The sequence below is a fragment of the Bufo bufo genome, chromosome 5 (genome assembly GCF_905171765.1).
Source record: "Bufo bufo chromosome 5, aBufBuf1.1, whole genome shotgun sequence".
NCBI classification, from domain to species: Eukaryota; Metazoa; Chordata; class Amphibia; order Anura; family Bufonidae; genus Bufo; species Bufo bufo.
The window spans coordinates 35,917,838-35,937,139 of record NC_053393.1 but is presented as its reverse complement, the minus strand read 5'-3'; the positions used below and the strand labels follow the sequence as shown (position 1 = coordinate 35,937,139).

At 45.3% G+C, this 19,302-nt stretch overlaps 1 protein-coding gene across 2 annotated transcripts in view; it reads right to left on the bottom strand.

Moving 5' to 3' along the window:
* Window positions 1-9,034: 9,034 nt before the first annotated feature.
* Window positions 9,035-19,302, bottom strand: part of DNAAF11 (dynein axonemal assembly factor 11) — a 59,045-nt gene continuing 48,777 nt past the window's right edge. Inside the window, exon 12 of one of the 2 annotated variants that reach the window (XM_040432381.1) lies at window positions 9,035-9,482. In XM_040432381.1, the coding sequence (XP_040288315.1) occupies window positions 9,290-9,482 (193 nt within the window). In that variant the 3' untranslated portion in view covers window positions 9,035-9,289. The remainder of the gene's footprint in view (window positions 9,483-19,302) is intronic. The other variant, XM_040432382.1, reaches the window with a different exon arrangement.

Genomic DNA, 19,302 nt, shown 5'->3' with positions numbered 1-19,302 from the left:
AGAATAAAGGCCTGCAAGAGAGAAAAGACGTGCAAGAGCAACTAGCTTTGCAACCAACACAGCAGCTATAGGTCTAGACACATTAGTGAACAGTCAAAGGGTCAAAAGGACTGAGAGTTAGAGGACTTAATTTAAGCTGCACATTAGATCTACCTCCAGCTTATACAAAAGACGATATACCTCTAGATCGAGATTGCATACCTACCCGTGAAACAGCCAATGAATGGGAGCACCTATCTGTCATGTCTCAAGAAATGTCCCCACTGAAAGAGTTTGGTGTTGGACTGTTGATAGGCTACGGTTTTCCCGAAGCCTTGGTACCACGAAAGGTAATCACAGGAGGAAATGGTGAACCCTACGCTGTTCAAACTGATCTAGGATGGGGTGTTGTTGGAGGAAAACAGCAGATTGCGAACTCAAGACAGGTGACAGGATTGTGTCATTAAATATCTGTCCAAGAGTTACCAACTGTAAGTCCAGCAAAAGTAATCAAAATCCTTGAATCCGACTTTGCAAGCATAAGTTCTAAAGAAAAGAGTGTATCTCAAGAAGACAAAGTTCGTACACAGTCTAGAAGAAAGAATTCAGCAGAATCAACAAGGTCATCTTGAAATGCCCTTACCTTTTAGAGAACGACTTCGTCTGCCAAATAACAGAAATCTTGCCCTAGCAAGATTGAAATGTTTGAAGAAAAAGATGGGAAGAGATCCCAAATTCAAGCAGGATTATTTGAAATTCATGGAAGGCATCCTCGAAGAAGGACATGCAGAGAAAGTTAATAACAAACCTAAAGAAGGAGAAGTGTGGTACATCCCACATCAAGGTGTTTACCACTCAAAGAAACCAGATAAGATTAGAGTAGTATTTGATTGCTCAGCAAAGTACAATGGTGTTGCATTGAATGATCATCTACTAAAAGGACCAGATCTTACAAACGCTCTGCCTGGAGTACTCTGTAGATTCAGAAAGTATCCCGTAGCGGTCATGTGTGACGTTGAAAAGATGTTCCACCAGTTTCATGTGAAAAATGAAGATAGAGACTTCCTGAGGTTTCTATGATGGGAGGATGGGAATACAAATTCAGAGCCAGCAAAATACAGAATGAAAGTACACTGTCTCCAGGTTGCTCCACTTATGGTATGAAGTACCTGGCTAATCAGAATGAAAAGGATTGCCCATCAGCAGCAGATTTTCTGAACAAAAACTTTTATGTAGATGATGGTCTCATAAGTCTAGAGTCCACAGAATCTGCAATCGAACTAGTGAAAGAAAACCAAGAGTTATGTGCAGGAGGAAACCTGCGCCTTCACAAATTCATCTCAAACAACAGAGAGGTACTGGAATTCATCAGTGACTCTGAACGTGCAGCAACAATGAAGAATGTAGATCTCAATTATGATCATCTCCCAGTTCAGAACGTACTTGGATTGGGATGGAATGTAGAGAACGACCAGTTATTCTTTGAGGTATCTATTGAGGAGAAAGTTGCAACCAGACGAACCATTCTTTCTGCAGTGGCTTCTATATTTGATCCACTGGGATTCTTGGCCCCAGTAATCCTCAGAGCAAAAGAAATACTGCAAGAATTATGCAGACAGAAGTTGGGATGGGATGAGCCCATAACTGAAAATTTGAGGCCAAGGTGGGAGAGTTGGATAAGAGACTTGCAAAACTTGAGAGAAGTTCGAATACCCAGATGTTTTGTAAAGTACAACAAAATAGAACTTCATCACTTTTCAGATGCCAGTAGTTATGGTTATGGTCAGTGCTCCTACATCAGAGTAATAGGAGAAGAAAAGATACACTGTGCCCTGGATATGGGGAAGGCCAGAGTTGCATCTAGCAGTATTCAGACAATACTAACACTTGAACTGACAGCAGCTGTAGTTTCAGCATCAGTAAGCAAGTTTCTGAGAGAAGAATTGGAAATATATACTCAAAAGGAAAAAAAATGGGAGGCTCAACACCTAGACGGGTAGATAGCGGTGGGTGCATTGTTCACTGGGTCACCTACCCAGTGAGTGAGTAATAAAGAAAAAGGAAATGAACAGGCACAACCACCTTCTGGAGTGTAAACCAACAGTTTAATTCAATAATAAAATCAATGATAAAATAGATACAAAAATCTTAAAATCCCATATCCATAATAAACACCGCAATATACACAGCAAAAACGTCAGTGTGAGGTGGCAACAGTGATATAGCAGCCAGGATAATAGCAGCAAGGATGATGGCAGCAAACCATACACAGTAAAAAATTAGCAGCAAATATGTCCAGTATACCTCAATCCATATAGATATGGATAATATCCAAAAAAGGGGGAGGGGGATAAATGGACGATCTCCTTAGATAAATTGTAGGAAGTCCCACTCTTAGATGTATAGGGTTATAGTACAGCGATTCTCATCAGAAATCTGGTGGATGGCCCAATATGTGTAGATAGTGATATTGAATTAACACATGTGGAATTATTTACATAACAAACAAGTGTGAAACAACTGAAAATATGTCATATTCTAGGTTCTTCAAAGTAGCCACCTTTTGCTTTGATTACTGCTTTGCACACTCTTGGCATTCTCTTGATGAGCTTCAAGAGGTAGTCACCTGAAATGGTTTTCACTTCACAGGTGTGCCCTGTCAGGTTTAATAAGTGGGATTTCTTGCCTTATAAATGGGGTTGGGACCATCAGTGGCGTTGAGGAGAAGTCAGGTGGATACACAGCTGATAGTCCTACTGAATAGACTGTTAGAATTTGTATTATGGCAAGAAAAAAGCAGCTAAGTAAAGAAAAACGAGTGGCCATCATTACTTTAAGAAATGAAGGTCAGTCAGTCAGCCGAAAAATTGGAAAAACTTTGAAAGTAAGGGCTATTTGACCATGAAGGAGAGTGATGGGGTGCTGGGCCAGATGACCTGGCCTCCACAGTCACCAGACCTGAACCCAATCGAGATGGTTTGGGGTGAGCTGGACCGCAGAGTGAAGGCAAAAGGGCCAACAAGTGCTAAGCATCTCTGGGAACTCCTTCAAGACTGTTGGAAGACCATTTCAGGGGACTACCTCTTGAAGCTCATCAAGAGAATGCCAAGAGTGTGCAAAGCAGTAATCAAAGCAAAAGGTGGCTACTTTGAAGAACCTAGAATATGACATATTTTCAGTTGTTTCACACTTGTTTGTTATGTATATAATTCCATATGTGTTAATTCATAGTTTTGATGCCTTCATAGTCATGAAAATAAAGAAAACTCTTTGAATGAGAAGGTGTGTCCAAACTTTTGGTCTGTACTGTATATCCATCATTCCCAGCCTATTGCGGTTTTATTGCGTTTTCTCTACGTTATCTTCTAATATATTGTATTTGTTCCTTTTTCTTATTTCTAATAACGGTGAGGTGGATGGAATTTTGATAGAATTTTGATATGGCCGTGGGGTAGATGGAATTATTGGTGCCTGGGAGCAAGGGGAGATCAGAGTGCTGGAAATGAAACAGCCGGACTCCGATGTCCCATCGGTCCTAGGCTACCAATTAAAGAAAACCAAATACCTCCAGATCTGCGTTAAGGCCCCTTGGAGCTAATGTACCAAATTCAAAAATCCTTCTCGATTCAATACGAGACATACGCATAATATGGTTTCCTCCTCTCCAATTTGGTTGTACTTTTTCTAGAGCTATATACCGTAGTGTACTGGGGTCTTGACCATGATGTGTCTTAAAATGCCTCGATACAGTGTGTTTCTCATAGCCCTTCCGTATATTAGCGATGTGTTCAGAAATTCTTTTCTTCAGTGTTCTTTTCGTCCTCACTATATATTGTTTATCACATGTACACTGTAGTAAATAAATCACATCAGTGGTGTTACATGTGAGAAAATCCTTGATTTCCCATTTAAAGTTGTTACTCGTAGATATAATCTGATCTATTTTTCTATGATTGTTTGTAATTTTGCAATTAGAGCAACTTCCATATCTGAAGAAACCTTGCAAACCCGCCCATTTGGCCATGGTTCCTGAATTAGTGTTCTTTTTATATTTAATAGTTGGCGCTATTTTAAGCGCTAAGGACGGGACTTTGGTGTAAGTAATCTCAGGGTATATGGGTAAGAGAGGGCCAATTGATTTATCTTCACGTAAAAAATGCCAATGCGTATTAATCAGTTTCTCGATCTTCTTATATTGATAGTTAAAGGGGAGGATAAGTCTAATCTTATCCTCTCCTACTTCTATCTGCTCTGTATCTGTCTTTTCTTTGAAAAAGGAGGCTCTATCCATCGCCTTTACTTTATTCAAAGCATTTTGTAGTAAAAGCGGTGGATATTGTTTGGCATCAAAGTTCTTCCTCATTTGTTCAGCCTCCTCTTCAAAGTGTCTTTCCAGTGTACAATTGCGTTTGAGACGTCTAAATTGGCTGACTGGTACATTAGCTAACCATCTTGGGAGGTGACAACTCGTATATAAAATATAACTGTTTCGTGTTACAGGTTTGCAATATGTATTACAAATCAAGTGTGATTCCCTTACTGAAATACATAGGTCGAGAAATTCAATCAGTTTTTTACTAACAGTAGCTGTAAAAGTCAGATTTTTATCGTTTCGATTGAGTTCTGATATAAATTCTGTTAATTCATTTTCTCCCCCACTCCAGATAAAAAGGATATCATCAATATATCTCCGCCATAAGGCTAGGCCGGCCACCAGCCGCGGCTCAATCACCTCATGTTCCCATTTGGCCATAAAAAGATTGGCGTAGCTGGGGGCGAACCTGGTCCCCATGGCGGTACCCCTAGTCTGGAGATAAAATTCAAAAGAGTACCAGAAGTAATTATGTGACAAAATATGTTCAATCCCCTTCACTGTAAACATAATTTGTTCTTCCTTTAAATGGCTTTCTCTTTTCAACATTGTATGTGTTGCCTCTAGACCCTGATTATGTCTAATCGAGGTATATAAGGAACTTCCTATGTCAGGAACTCCCCTATATTGGGAGTTAAAGGGGAGGATGAGTCTAATCTTATCCTCTCCTACATCTATCTGCTCTGTATCTGTCTTTTCTTTGAAAAGTGGAAATGTGGGAAATTGGGATATAGACATAGGGGATGGAGAGTGGAGGGTGAATTGAATGCTGAGAATCCCCTATGTCTATATCCCAGTTTCCCACAATTCCAGGGTTAATAACATTCCATCATATTATATTCTTTTATGGCTTAAACTCTGGTTATTCCTTTTTACCCCAAAAAATAACTGTCATCATACTTCCAACAGCTCATAACGCCGTTTTGTTCCCCACACTCGGCCCATCTGCTCCATTTCTTATATAATGTAACATACTATCGTGATTATTACATATTATATATTATGAACTGAACGGAGACAAGAAGATAAGATAATATAAATGATATGTACTTTCAATTTTAATTTTATTAAAATTTTTATTTTACATTGAAATATGTACTATGAATTATAGGACTCTCCTCATTACCTCAGCTTTTTATCTTTATTTATACCATTTATATATATATATATACACACACACACACACACACACACACACGCTCTCATTTTTATATAATCTTCTTATATATATTTTTTTCTTTTTATATATCTTCTCTTGCATTTTTATTTATTTTGTGAATTCTGACGATTGTGTTTTAGACTTGAGAAAGGAGTGTATCAGCTCCAAAACGCGTTGTCACTTGTGTTTCAATAAAAAAAAGACTGATCATCTATCCACTGAGGTCGTGTCTTTGCGCCAAGAGGTTCGTACCCTGTGTACTATTATAGTGCACCCCCCCCCCCCCCCCCCCATTGTCTACTATATCACTCCCCTGGAGAACTGGACACTCCATCAATGAGGCCTGAGAGAAACCGGCAGCACCAACCACCCGCTTTCATGAGTGTTGCGCCTGCGTATGCACAACAGCAAAAGGTGAGCATAACCATTGGCGCATTCTATTTAAAAAAAATATATATTTTAAATACATATTACCCTATGAGCGCCTCTCCCTCTTTTGCCACAATTGCTTTTAAGGGGTTGTCTGAGTTCAGAGCTGAACCCGGACATACCCAGAATGTCACCCAGGCAGGCCCTGTGATATCAGCATCGAAGCATGAAATGCTCCGATGCTCTCCCTTCCTTCGCGCAGGGTATTTTTATGTTTGTTTATAACACACTTCTGATCAGAGGCGTCTTACAGGCTCAGGCAGCGCTAAAGCCCGCCCATCAGAGCCGGTGACGTCACCCGACTCACTGCTAGGCGGAAGCCTCCACCTAGCTTACCCTATGGAGAGCCTGGTCACCGGATCGCCATGAATTCCTCCGATGCTCATATCAGGTGGCTGCCTGGGTGAAATTGCGGGTATGTCCGGGTTCAGCTCTGAACCCGGACGACCCCTTTAAATCCGGGACTTGAGTGGTCTCCATAGCCATCGGGTTTCCGCTATGATTCGTGTTACGACTTTAACCCCTCAGATTCCAAGGAAGATTATGACCTCGGCATCCGAGTATTGAAACCCTGGGAGCCCGAACGGCTCCCCTACACCAAGGGAGGGATCTGTCCGGTTGCTCTGGCAGCCTCATGCCCTTTGAAGGACTCGCAGCAGGGCTCCATAGGAACATAATGAAACCTCCTGCACTGCAATAGTAATTCATTGCAGTCTATGGGAGAAGCGATCAGATGCTTGCATATTAATGTACCTTGGGAAAACTAAAACATTTTTCAAAATATTCACAAAAAAAAAAAAAAGATTCTTAAGCTGTGGATGCCTACTAGTATTCCCTCAGTTGTGGTTTGGCAAAATATGTTACATAATATGATTTTGGTAAGAACAAGATGTTTATGTATGTAAAAAGGATGGTATGAGAAATCTATAGCTGCCTGGTCTTCTTCGATATCCTCACTACCTGAGGAAGTTTTGGGTTTTCTGAAATAATTTGTTTATGTGACTTTTTTCTTTTTGCTAAACACTTTCAGGGCCATAAAAAATTACTTTTTGGGGTTGGACAGCTCCCTTAAAATCAAGGCTTGAATATAGTACGGTGTCTAATTTCAGAATATCCACAGATGGTGTTGGATTTTTAATAGTTTTGTTCTGATAAATCTGGTCTTAGGAAAATTCATCTTCAGCTTCATGGTTACCATTTTTGTCATGTCCTAAAGCTCTAGTTCTGCAGACTGAGACATGTAGATATGTGAGCAATACGTGGCGTACTTTGTCCTTTTAGGTTTGGCGTGTTTTTGGTTGTTACACTCCACCTGTAGGGCTTTTTTCACACTTCAGTTTCTGATAATACAACTGTCTGCATGCGTTACGAACGGATCCAGTTTGTATTATCGTGAACATTGTGTCTGAGAAAACGGATCCGTCCCCATTGATTTGCATTGTGGGTCATGCCATTTTGCTTCAAATCCCATGACGGAAAGAAAACCGCAGTTTGCTCAGGTATGGGAACGCAACCAAACGGAAAGGAATGCATTCTAGTACATTCCGCTCTGTTCAGTTTTGTCTCCATTGAGAATGAATGGGGACAAAACTGAAGCGTTTTTCTCCGGTATTGAGATCCTATGACGGCTCTCAATACCGGAAAATTCAGACGTAAGTATGAAAGTAGCCTAAGAGACATTTAGGTGCAAAGAATGTGACAATGTTGTCAAATTTGTGTTCTAGGCCCAAATTGCAGCACAGATGAAACTCGAAAAATTTGAATATCGTGCAAAAGTCCATTTATTTCAGTAATGCAAATTAAAATTAGAATATTGTGAAAAGGTTCAATATTCTAGGGTCAAAGTGTCAGACTCTAGTCAGATAATTAATCCATACCCCCTGAGCAAAGGGGACCTGAGATTGTGATTTTGGGGTCTTCATAAGCTGTAAGCCACAATCATCCAAATTATAACAAATAAAGGCTTGAAATCTCTCGCTTTGCCTGTAATGAGTCTCATATGTTAGTTTCACCTTTTAAGTTGCATTACTGAAATAAATGAACTTTGCACGATATAATTCTTTTTCGAGTTTCACCTGTACGTCCTTTTAGGTGTTTCTTACTTTTTTCAGGAATTTAGGGCAGAATGCAAGAGCTTCGCTTTGTAAATAGTTCTGTAGTTATTACTAGTCTTATTATGTAATTATTCACTGTACAATCATTTATACATGTAGGACACGATGTAAAGTGTGATGTGTTAGTGTGAGATGCAAAATCTGTGATGGGCCCTGACCTACCTCCTGCCATCTATGAGGCTGGGGCCACATGTCGACCTTGGCCACGACACCCATCACACGACCAAAGATTTCTGTGTAGTAGTGCAGCCAGTGAACTGAATGGGGTTGCAGCAACTCTTAAGGTGCCTGTGACCCCAGAACCACAAAAAATCCAGCAGTGATTCTGGAGTTGCAGTAACTTGCCGGTCCTGCCGCAACCCCATTCATTTCAATGGCTGCACTGCTACACGGCGATCTTTGGTCGTGTGATGGGTGTTGCGGTCAAGATGATAGTCTAGGCCCAACCTAAGGGTCAATTTACAAGACCACGTCTGTTATCGGACCGCAAACCACAGATCTGCAAAACACAGACACCAGCCATGTGCACCCTGCATCACGGTGCGGACCCTTTGATGTCAATGGGTCCGTGATCCGCAAGATGCTCCCGTGTGCTTCCAGGGCCATGTGGCCGCACCACAAAATATAGGACATGTCCTACCTTTGGCCACATTTTGAGTCAAGGGGTCTACATGAGGCGGGGTGCACACGGCCGGTAGCCGTGGTTTGCGGTCAGTTTTCGTGTGAATGGACCCTTATACCAGGGTCTGGGCCCCCTCATGCACCAAGGCCTGAGTAAGTGACAGCTAGCTCTGTACTCCCTATAGCAAAGGAGACCCGGCTGTTATCTCCAAGCTTGATAATTTTAATAGTTAAAATTAGAATTATACCAGCGTTGGATGCACAGAACGAGTACGCAGCTCACATGCTGGTAATTATACAGGTGTTGTGTAAACACATTACAGGTAATTAATGTATAATACTTTCAGTACGGGTCTCGTTTTATGGTTACATTGACAGCGTTGCAAGATGTAATGAAAGAAGGATGGAAAGGCCTGACAGAGGATGCTGGGAAATGTAGTCCAACACTGGTTCTTTGGTAGAGATCAAACGTCCATTCCATTTCAGTTGTCACAGTTTGTCATGAGACATATTGCAGGAGACAGTGGGAGAAGAAGTATGAATGACTGGTGGAACAATGCATGTATGGGAGGTACAATATACAATACAGAAAGGGCAGTTACAAAGTTATACTCCTTATATAAGAGGAGGGACCTCAGAATGTTCTGTGCACTCCTCCCCCCCGTCCTCGCTGACATCCTGGGGTCTGCAGTCGCTCAGTACTAGTGGTCCCAGGGCTCTGTCTCTCTTCTCCTGGACGATATTCGCCACGTCGGGAAATGAATGCGCCTTTGGATCCACTTCAAGTTTCTCGATTCTCTTTGAACTGCTGAAAAATATAACAGAGGATGAAATCAGTGAGAGCTGTGCCCGGTACTAGAAGGAGTGAGGAACACAGAGAGATACGGAGGTGGCAGAGACCTCCCAAAAATGAGACAGGAGGATGACTACAACCACCCTCATTTATGGGAACAGGGATCTCATACCATAAATGATGAGGTCACTGGGATATGATGACATCAGAAAATGTATTTTATGGGTAATGACATCAGTACCTGCGGCTTATGGGTAATGACATCAGAACCTGCAGCTTATGGGTAATGACATCAGTACCTGCGGCTTATGGGTAATGACATCAGAACCTGCAGCTTATGGGTAATGACATCAGAACCTGCAGCTTATGGACAATGACATCAGAACCTGTATTTTATGGGTAATGACATCAGAACCTGCAGCTTATGGGTAATGACATCAGAACCTGCAGCTTATGGGTAATGACATCAGAACCTGCAGCTTATTGGTAATGACATCAAAACCTGAAGCTTATGGGTAATGACATCAAAACCTGAAGCTTATGGGTAATGACATCAGAACCTGCGGCTTATGGATAATGACATCAGAACCTGAGGTTTAAGGATAATGACATCAGAACCTGCAGCTTATGGGTAATGACATCAGAACCTGAGGTTTAAGGATAATGACATCAGAACCTGCAGCTTATGGGTAATGACATCAGAACCTGTAGTTTATGGGTCATGAACTCAGAACTTATCGGACGGCATCATATATATATATATATATATATATATATACACACACCATAGTTCAGTGGTCACAATTACACCTGTCCAAGCAATTTTACTCTCTGAAAAAATGATCCTGCATTTGTTTGCATGAGACTTCCATTCTGCAACGCGCTGTATGAGTGTAGCCTGCAAGGCCTTTTCGGTCCCTGCCGTCCGCACCATTAATCCCTGCGCAGGCGACAGGCACTGAACAGGCCTCAGAGGGTGCGCTCACGCAGTGTTCCTGTCACGACTGAGGGTGGGGGAAACCCTCAGCCGTGCGGTATCAAAGATAAGGGTAGCTGCTAGGCTAGGACGACAGGATCAGGGAGCAGGTCACCTCCTAACGCATCCCTAATTCTGACCCTAACTCCTAACTGTATGAGCCGACCCTGATGGTAGGAGGGCTCATACTCCGGAACCTAGGGTCCCTACTAGCCCTCAGGATAGCCCTGTGCTAGGAGCAGGGTAAGACGACCTGTTCCTCCTAGGCACGGACGAACAGGAGTCTCACTGGCCAAGCTGCACAGGAAAGGGGAAACAAACAGCATATGGCAATGGCAGGTAGTCAAACTAGTACCACACGTACCTGCCACAGAAACACAGCCTGGAACCCATGCTGCAGTCCTCAACAACATAAACGGACACAGACACACCACACATCACACAGGAACACAGGACCATAAGCTGCAATAAACATAAAGACATAGTTAACATCAGAACATCTATGCCTAGACATTACTTATGACCACAAGGGTGGCCCTCACTGGACAGGTGGAATAATACCAGGAGGATGACTCCAGCAAACACCATGGCTGGAGTACCCCTCAGCTACTGGCATCCAGCAGGAGCTAAATAGCCCCAAGTGGCCACGCCCAGACACAGACACACCCAGTGTTCACTCACTAAGAAGGGAGTTAACCCTTCCTACACCAGGCAAGGAACAGAAAGCACTTAAAGGGAAAAACACCCATAAACCACACAGACAAAAGGCACACCTACAAAGACAGGTTGCCAGGAGCAACCGCATGCACTTCACAGCAAGCTGCCTAGCAACAGCTCAGGCTGCTATGCTGGGAATAAAATCATGTTGGCCGCGGCAACCACACGTGAGGCAAGTTACTAGCAGCCCTTACCATGTGGTTGACAAGAAAACCAAAACCGCAGGCAACTGCATGCGGGTCCAGGAGTCACGACCATGACCATGGTCGCGAAAGTTCCGAATCATTGCAGGAGCCCGAAACTGACTGAAGCCGGGGTCCCGCTGTAATTCCTGGCAGTGGACATAGCTACGATGCCTGCTGCTTAATTCCCTAGATGCCGCAGCAAATAGTGACCGCAGCATCTGTCACCATCGGCTCCCAGCGAACATAATCATAGGGTGCCGATGTGGTGCTATGGCAGCCAGGGCTTAACAAAGGCCTCGAGGCCTAATATTGCTGCATGTCTATTAGGCTGTCACAGACACGGTCTAATAGACTGTCATCACTGGTAGAGTGAAGCTATAATGCATTATGCAAGAGATAGTTTGGAGAAGGATTCTAAAACACATAAAATGGGATCTAACAGCAAGAAAAGTCGATAGACTGAGTTAATCAAAGCAAGAACCTCCTGCCAATATTTCTGCAAATTAGGACAGCTCCACAGCATGTGAACCGTGTCCGATTGAGACTAATGACTACGTGAGAGTCCGCCTGAAGGCCGGCATTATACAAGAAGAGTGGCGTCTTATAGACAAGGTATATACGAGAGAGTCTGTGTGCAGCAGTGGTATATGACGGAGAATCTCTGCCCAATCTGTATCAGTAATGGACACCAAATCTTAGCTTTGATCATTATTGGGAATGCGTTAAGATAATGGGGTATTAAATACTTTGGTGTTAAAAAAACAAAAACTATTATAGCAGTGATACGCTAGTACATAGCATCGAAATAAGCCCCGCCGTGGACGTCACAAACACAATCATAGAAACTGCGGTATTCGGCTTAGGGGCTGAGTCTATCGGCTTTTGTTTCCACCACGTGTTGTAATTGTAAATTCTGATAAATACGAGTATTTGGGGAAGTGAACTCTTGTTGAATCTGGGAGAAGGATTTAAATCCCTAAGTAGAAAAGCTATGCTGCAGTGTCTTCACAACCGCTTCCTTCAAAGCTGAGAAACCCAAGAGTTTGTGTAGCCACGGAGGTGTAAACTGCACATCCCGAAATTTCCTGAAGAAAATGCTTTTTCTACCACACTTTATCCATGAGAAACAATATACGGCAGAGTTCGAGAGTTGACACGAAAGGCGTGTGTCTCCAGTGCCAAGTCCCAAGGTCTCCTATGGCATGAAAAGAATACAAAATCCACCATCGGTACAGCATCTACTACCCCAGCCTTTAAAAGGGTAATCTAACAAATGATAATGAACCCCTATCCCCAGGATCCAGACACCCCCGATCAGCTATCACGGGGAGCCGCTGTGCTTACCGGAGCTCTGCAGTGCGCAGCCACACCCCCCTCCCCCTCCCCGACAGCTTTCCAAGCACAGCGCTGTACATTGTATAGCGGCTGTGCTTGGTATCACAGCTCACGTCTATTCACTTCAATGGGGCTGAGCTGCAACTAGGCCATGTGACTGAGTGATGTATGGTGATGTCACATGGCCTAAGAAGAGGCCTCGTTGCTAATTGAGCACCCGACCTCTTGGGACCCGCAACTATATCGAGAACAGAGCCCCAAAAGTAGAGGAGGGTGCACTGCGCACTTTCTATTGGTCCGCAGAAAATAGCTGAGCGCTGGCTCGGCTATTTCCGTCGGGCCCATAGAAATAAATGGGAGCGGTGGCCGGTGTAAGAAGATACAAGGAATCATCGTGGATGATAGGTTCCCGGCCTCGGTGGAGTAAGATCCGGATTTTATGTGTCAGCAGCAGCGCTGGTGACTCTAACCACGGTAGCCGGCAGGTGGACCCACGAAGTGGCAGTTGTCGCAAACTTGCACTACGAACTCATAAGGCCTCATGCACACGACTGTTTTTTTTTTAAGGTCCGCAAAAACAGGGTCCGTAGGTCCGTGATCCGTGACTGTTTTTTCGTCCGTGGGTCTTCCTTGATTTTTGGAGGATCCAAGGCCAGTGTGCGGCCTCCCCTCTCCCCCCCCCCCCCCCCCCCCGATCATTGGTGGCAGCGGAGAGTTCCGATCGAAGTCCCAGTTTAATCGCTGGGGCTCCGATCGGTAACCATGGCAACCAGGACGCTACTGCAGTCCTGGTTGCCATGGTTACTTAGCAATATTAGAAGCATCATACTTACCTGCTGCGCTGTCTGTGACCGGCCGGGAGCTCCTCCTACTGGTAAGTGACAGGTCTGTGCGGCACATTGCTTAATGATCTGTCACTTACCAGTAGGAGGAGCTCCCGGCCGGTCACAGACAGCGCAGCAGGTAAGTATGATGCTTCTAATATTGCTAAGTAAGGGGAGGCCGCACACTGGCCACCAATGAAATTAATACAATAGAGGGAGGGAGGGGTGGCCGCACACTGTCCCACCAATGAAAATAATACAATGGAGGGAGGGGGGGCCGGAGGGCCGCACACTGTGCCACCAATGAAAATAATACAATAGAGGGAGGGAGGGGGGGCGGCACACTGGGCCACCAATGAAAATAATACAATAGAGGGGGGGGGGGGGGGGGAGGTGGCCGCACTGGCCACCAATGAAATTAAAACTGGGGAGGGAGGGGGGTCTGCCCCCTGCTGCCTGGCAGCCCCTGATCTCTTATAGGGGGCTATGATATGCACAATTAACCCCTCAGGTGCAGCACCTAAGGGGTTAATTGTGCGGATCACAGCCCCCTGTAAGAGATCGGGTGCTGCCAGGCAGCAGGGGGCAGACCCCCCTCCCTCCCCAGTTTTAATTTCATTGGTGGCCAGTGCGGCCCCCCCCCCCCCCCCCCCCCCCCTCCCTCTATTGTATTATTTTCATATTACAGGTCATATTTTTTTGACGGACAGGAAACACGGATCATGGATGCGGCTGCAAAACGGTGCATTTTCCGATTTTTCCACTGACCCATTGAAAGTCAATGGGTCCGCGAAAAAAAACGGAGAACGGCACCACGGCCACGGATGCACACAACGGTCGTGTGCATGAGGCCTAATAGGGAGAGACTTTCCGGGTTTCCCGGCCATATGGTCGGTTGTGAGAGTGACTGGTACCCCTGAGTCAGGGGTGAGCCCAGGAGATTGGCCTTGTTCAGGAGCACGGCAAGAACCCTGGGAACCTGAGGCTGAAGAGCCAGCAGTAGGGGTGACCGCCACCTCGGTGGAAGAGGGGGAGACAACCCTGCGTAGGGTAATGGTGGGAGACATGGGGGAATTGCCACCGGGACCTGAGTTGCCAGACCTCAATGTCTCCGGAGAGAATTTCGGTACAGCCCAAAGCCGAGACCCAACCCTATCCCGAGTCTGGGAGAATGTGGTAATAGTCGATGTTTCCCCATTTTGTGGTCAACCAGAATATGCTATATCGGGTAAACCAGATGCGGGATGAACCCATTGAACAGTTGGTGGTGCCCCAGGCTTATCGAAAACTCGTGTTAGAGTTAGCCCACCAACATGTTCTCGGGGGTCATCTGGGAATGCAGAAGACACTGGACCGGATACTACAACGGTTTTACTGGCCCAGTGTGTTTAGAGAGGTGGATGAGTTTTGCAAGTCTTGCCCGACCTGCCAAACAACTAGCCCCCAGCACCTGTTCCACAGTCCCTTAGTGCCTCTCCCGATTATGTTAAAAAGAGTGGTGTCTAAGGATGGGAAGGACTGGGACCTTCTTCTGCCCTATCTTATGTTTGCAGTGCGAGAAGTGCCCCAGGCTTCTACTGGGTTCACGCCCTTCGAACTTCTATATGGCAGACATCCACGTGGTCTGACATAGCCAAAGAGATGTGGGATCAACAACCCACACCATATAAAAGCGTTATTGAATATGTTACCCAGATGCAGGAATGTATGGAAACCGTGTTGCCGCTGGTAAAGGAACATATGGAGGCAGCTCAGCGAGCTCAAAGAAGGTGTATAATCGGCAGGCTCGGGTCTGGATCTTCAACCCGGGAGATCGGGTTTTGGTTCTGGTACCGACAGTGGACAGTAGGTTACTGGCTAGGTGGCAGGGGCCCTACGAGGTACTCGAAAAGGTTGGAGAAGTAAACTACAAGGTACACCAGCCAGGGCGGCGGAAGCCGGAGCAGGTGTACCATGTGAATTTGCTCAAACCTTGGAAAGATAGGGAGACCAGTACTGACGATAACCCGCGGCTGAGTTTTCTAGGAGGAGAAGTTCCGGCCCCCCAGTCTGATGTAAGGGAAGCGATTGCCACAGTGAAGATTGCTGACAGCCTCTCCTCTAAACAGACTCAGGAGGACAGGGAGTTCGTCAGCAGAAACGTGTTCTCAGACCTCCCTGGACGCACTTACATAATCCAGCATGACATTGTCACTGAGCCTCAGGCCAAAATCTGGTTAAAACCATACCGGTTACCCGAGGCTTGGCGACAAGCCATCTCGTAGGAAGTGCAGCTAATGCTGCAACTAGACGTCATTGAGGAGTCCAAAAGTGAGTGGGCCAGTCCGATAGTCTTAATACCAAAGCCGGACGGGATGTTACGGTTCTGTATCGATTTCCGGAAACTAAACAAAATCTCCAAGTTCGATGCGTATCCCATGCTCCGGGTAGACGAGCTGATTGAGAGGTTAGGACAAAGCCCGGTATTTTTCTGTTTTGGACCTTACCAAAGGGTACTGGCAGGTACCCTTAACGGAGGCTGCCAAAGAGAAAACAGCCTTCATTACACCGGAGGGGCTATACCAGTATAAGGTGTTACCCTTTGGACTGCATGGCGCCCCCGCCACTTTCCAAAGGCAAATGGACATTATGCTGCGACCACATCGTCGGTACGCTTCAGCGCACCTGGACGATATTGTCATCCACAGTACCGACTGGGAAAGTCACCTGCCCAAAGTGCAGGCTGTAGTGGTCTCCCTTCGGAAGGCGGGACTAACCGCTAACCCAAAAAAATGCGCGATAGAGTTAGAGGAGACAAAATACCTGGGGTATGTCATTGGGCGCGGAATGATCATACCCCAAGTAAACAAAATAGAGGCAATAAGAAATTGGCCCCGACCTGTCACCACTAAACAAGTAAAGTAATTCCTACGTATGATAGGCTACTACATGAGATTCATTCCCCACTTTGCTACTGTAGCTGCGCCATTGACAGGGTTATTGAAGGGACGCAAGTCAGTGATGGTTCGCTGGAATGATCGGGCGGAAGAGGCTTTCTCCGCTTTGAAGACGGCCCTGTGTGGGTCCCCGGTTTTGGTCCCCGACTTCAAGCGGGAATTCATAGTGCAGACAGACGCCTCCGAAGTAGGCCTCGATGCTGTACTGTCTCAGGAAGTCAACGGGGAGGAGCATCCCGTTGTCTTCCTAAGCCACAAGCTTACCCCAGCCGCGACCCGGTACAGTATAGTGGAGAGAGAGTGCCTGGCTCTCAAGTGGGCACTCGAGTCTCTTCGCTACTATTTGTTGGGGAGAACATTCCGCCTGGTGACCGACCACTTTCCTATCAAGTGGATGAGCCAGGAAAAGAGAAATGCCCGAGTCACCAGATGGTTCCTGTCCTTACAAAACTTTAAGTTCTCCGTAGAACACAGGGCAGGCCGGTTGCAGAGAAACGCGGATGCACTGTCCCGGGTATACTGTCTGGCATGTGTTCACCCCCTTAGGGTTGAACAAAGGGGGGAGGTATGTAAGAAGATACAAGGAATCATCGTGGATGATAGGTACGTGTCACCGAGGTTCCTGGCCTCGGTGGAGTAAGAGCCGGTTATTATGTGTCAGCAGCAGTTGCCAAAATGCATTCCGTTCTGTTCTCATACCGGAAAGCAGCATGCTGCGGTTTTCTTTCCGTCCTGGGATGCAGAGCAAGACGGATCCGTCATGACACACAATGCAAGTCAATGGGGACAATGGGGAAGCCTCGCTTCCAGATGAACTCACAGAATAGTTTTTCTGACTTTAATAAAGAACCCCATTGGGTCCAGATTGGGGAGTTATGGAGAAAGTTTAACAATTGGGGCATCCAACTCATTTTTATTAAAAACCATTTTTTCCCCCATAAAAAGTAGTTTATTTAGTAAAAGTGGCCCCGCAAAAAGCAGCCCAAAAAATAAATGCTAATACTTCCCATGTACCCCCCAAAAATGGTACCAATGAAAACTACATAGCAACAAACAAGCCCTCCTACGTCTACAAAAGCGGTAAAATTAACGCCTTCTGGCTCTTGGAATGTGGCGACATAACGAGGCGTGCTATTAAAGGAGAAAAAGTAGTAAAAAACACATTAAAAACGACGCATGTTTGGTATCCACATAATCCCACTTACCCATAAAATAATAGTAACACGCTAGTTATGCCGCACGGTGATTGTCAAGCGCAAAAAGCAATGACGGAACTTTTATTTTTTCCCCATTATCACCCAAAGAAGGAAATAAAAGTTAATAAGTTATATGTACCCCAAAATTGTGTCACTAAACAAATATAATATGCCTTACAAACAACGAGAACATTGTCAGAAAAATAAAAAAGTTATAGCCAGTATTTCATACTCCTCCTTGGCTGAAAATACTCCTCAAAAATGCTGAAAGTTGTATTTTACTCCTTTCCAGAGAAAATAAAGTGCAACGTCTGCCATAGGGGCAAGGTATGCAGCTGCTCCGATAGAGGAGGGGGGTCAGCCCTGATTGCCTGATCCCTGTTAGTATCTGCTGGTGAGACTCCCCTCTCCAAAGGAAAGCGAGTAGAGGAGGAAATCAATACCAAGCCCTCCCATCCTGCCAAACTGGTCATCATGATGGAGCCCCTCACAATTTTGGACACCACCTTTAAAAGAAACTTCCTGGCACTTGCAGGGTGCAGGCGGCCGTCAGATCAATAGCGCCCAGCCGCTTCCTATCAATTGATCATCATTTCTATATCCACTCACAGAAAAGCTGGTCTTGAGCTTCCGCCAATATCTCCGGATCTCCTTGCGGTGCGGCTGCGGAGTCAGGGTTAGTCATTTCCTTGTGAAATGAATATAGTAAGAAGGTGATTATGCAGAGTCATGATCCCGGCGAGCAGCGGCAGTCATGCAAATACATCTGAGATGTTGTGTATGCCTCGGTCCCAATGGGATAATTACCACGGCATTATTAGTAACAAAAGGAGTCAGGTTTCAGAATGAGCCCCAGGAGCGCCTGCAGCAATGGTGAAAAGTTCCTATTCATACAGGATCTAATGCTGGAAAAATAGGGTATGAATAACACATATTTATGTCTGATTAGCCGTGTTTTGTACGGAGGCAGAATAAGGCAGCGCAGGCTTTACATAAAGGTACATGGGTCTATGGGGTCGGATCGGGCTGCAAATGTCATGCACACTGCAGTTCCTCAGCTGGCCAGAGGGGGGCTTATAACACATTATGTCACTGGCGGAAATTCCATCCAGGGGGTGTTCACAGGGTGCTGCATCATGGCTCAGATTTTTCCCCTTAATGCTATAATTAAAGGGGCCGCACCAACCAGGCAACTTCTAAAAAAAAAGAAAGCTACCCCAGCAATCAACTGATATCAACAGCGGAGCGAAATGGGGCAAAATGAGTGCATTTTCCTACTGGCTCTTAAAGGGCATCCGTCAGCAGATTTCTACCAATGAAGCTCGGCAGCTGAAGACATCTGTGTCGGTCCCATGTTCGTATGTGCCCGAATTGCTGAGAAAAATGAAGGTTGTAATATATGCAAATGAGCCTCTAGGAGCAACGGGGGCGTTACCATTACACCTAGAGGCTCTGCTCTCTCTGCAACTGACATGCCCTCCCCATTTTGACGTAAACGTGATCGCACCTGGTCCTGTTAATCAAAGTGGAGAGGGGGCGGCAGTTGCAGAGAGAGCAGAGCCTCTAGGTGTAATGGCAACGCCCCCGTTGCTCCTAGAGGATAGGGAATAGTTATAAGATTGGTGGGAGTCTTACAGCAGAGACTCCATATCCCATGGAGCAGCTG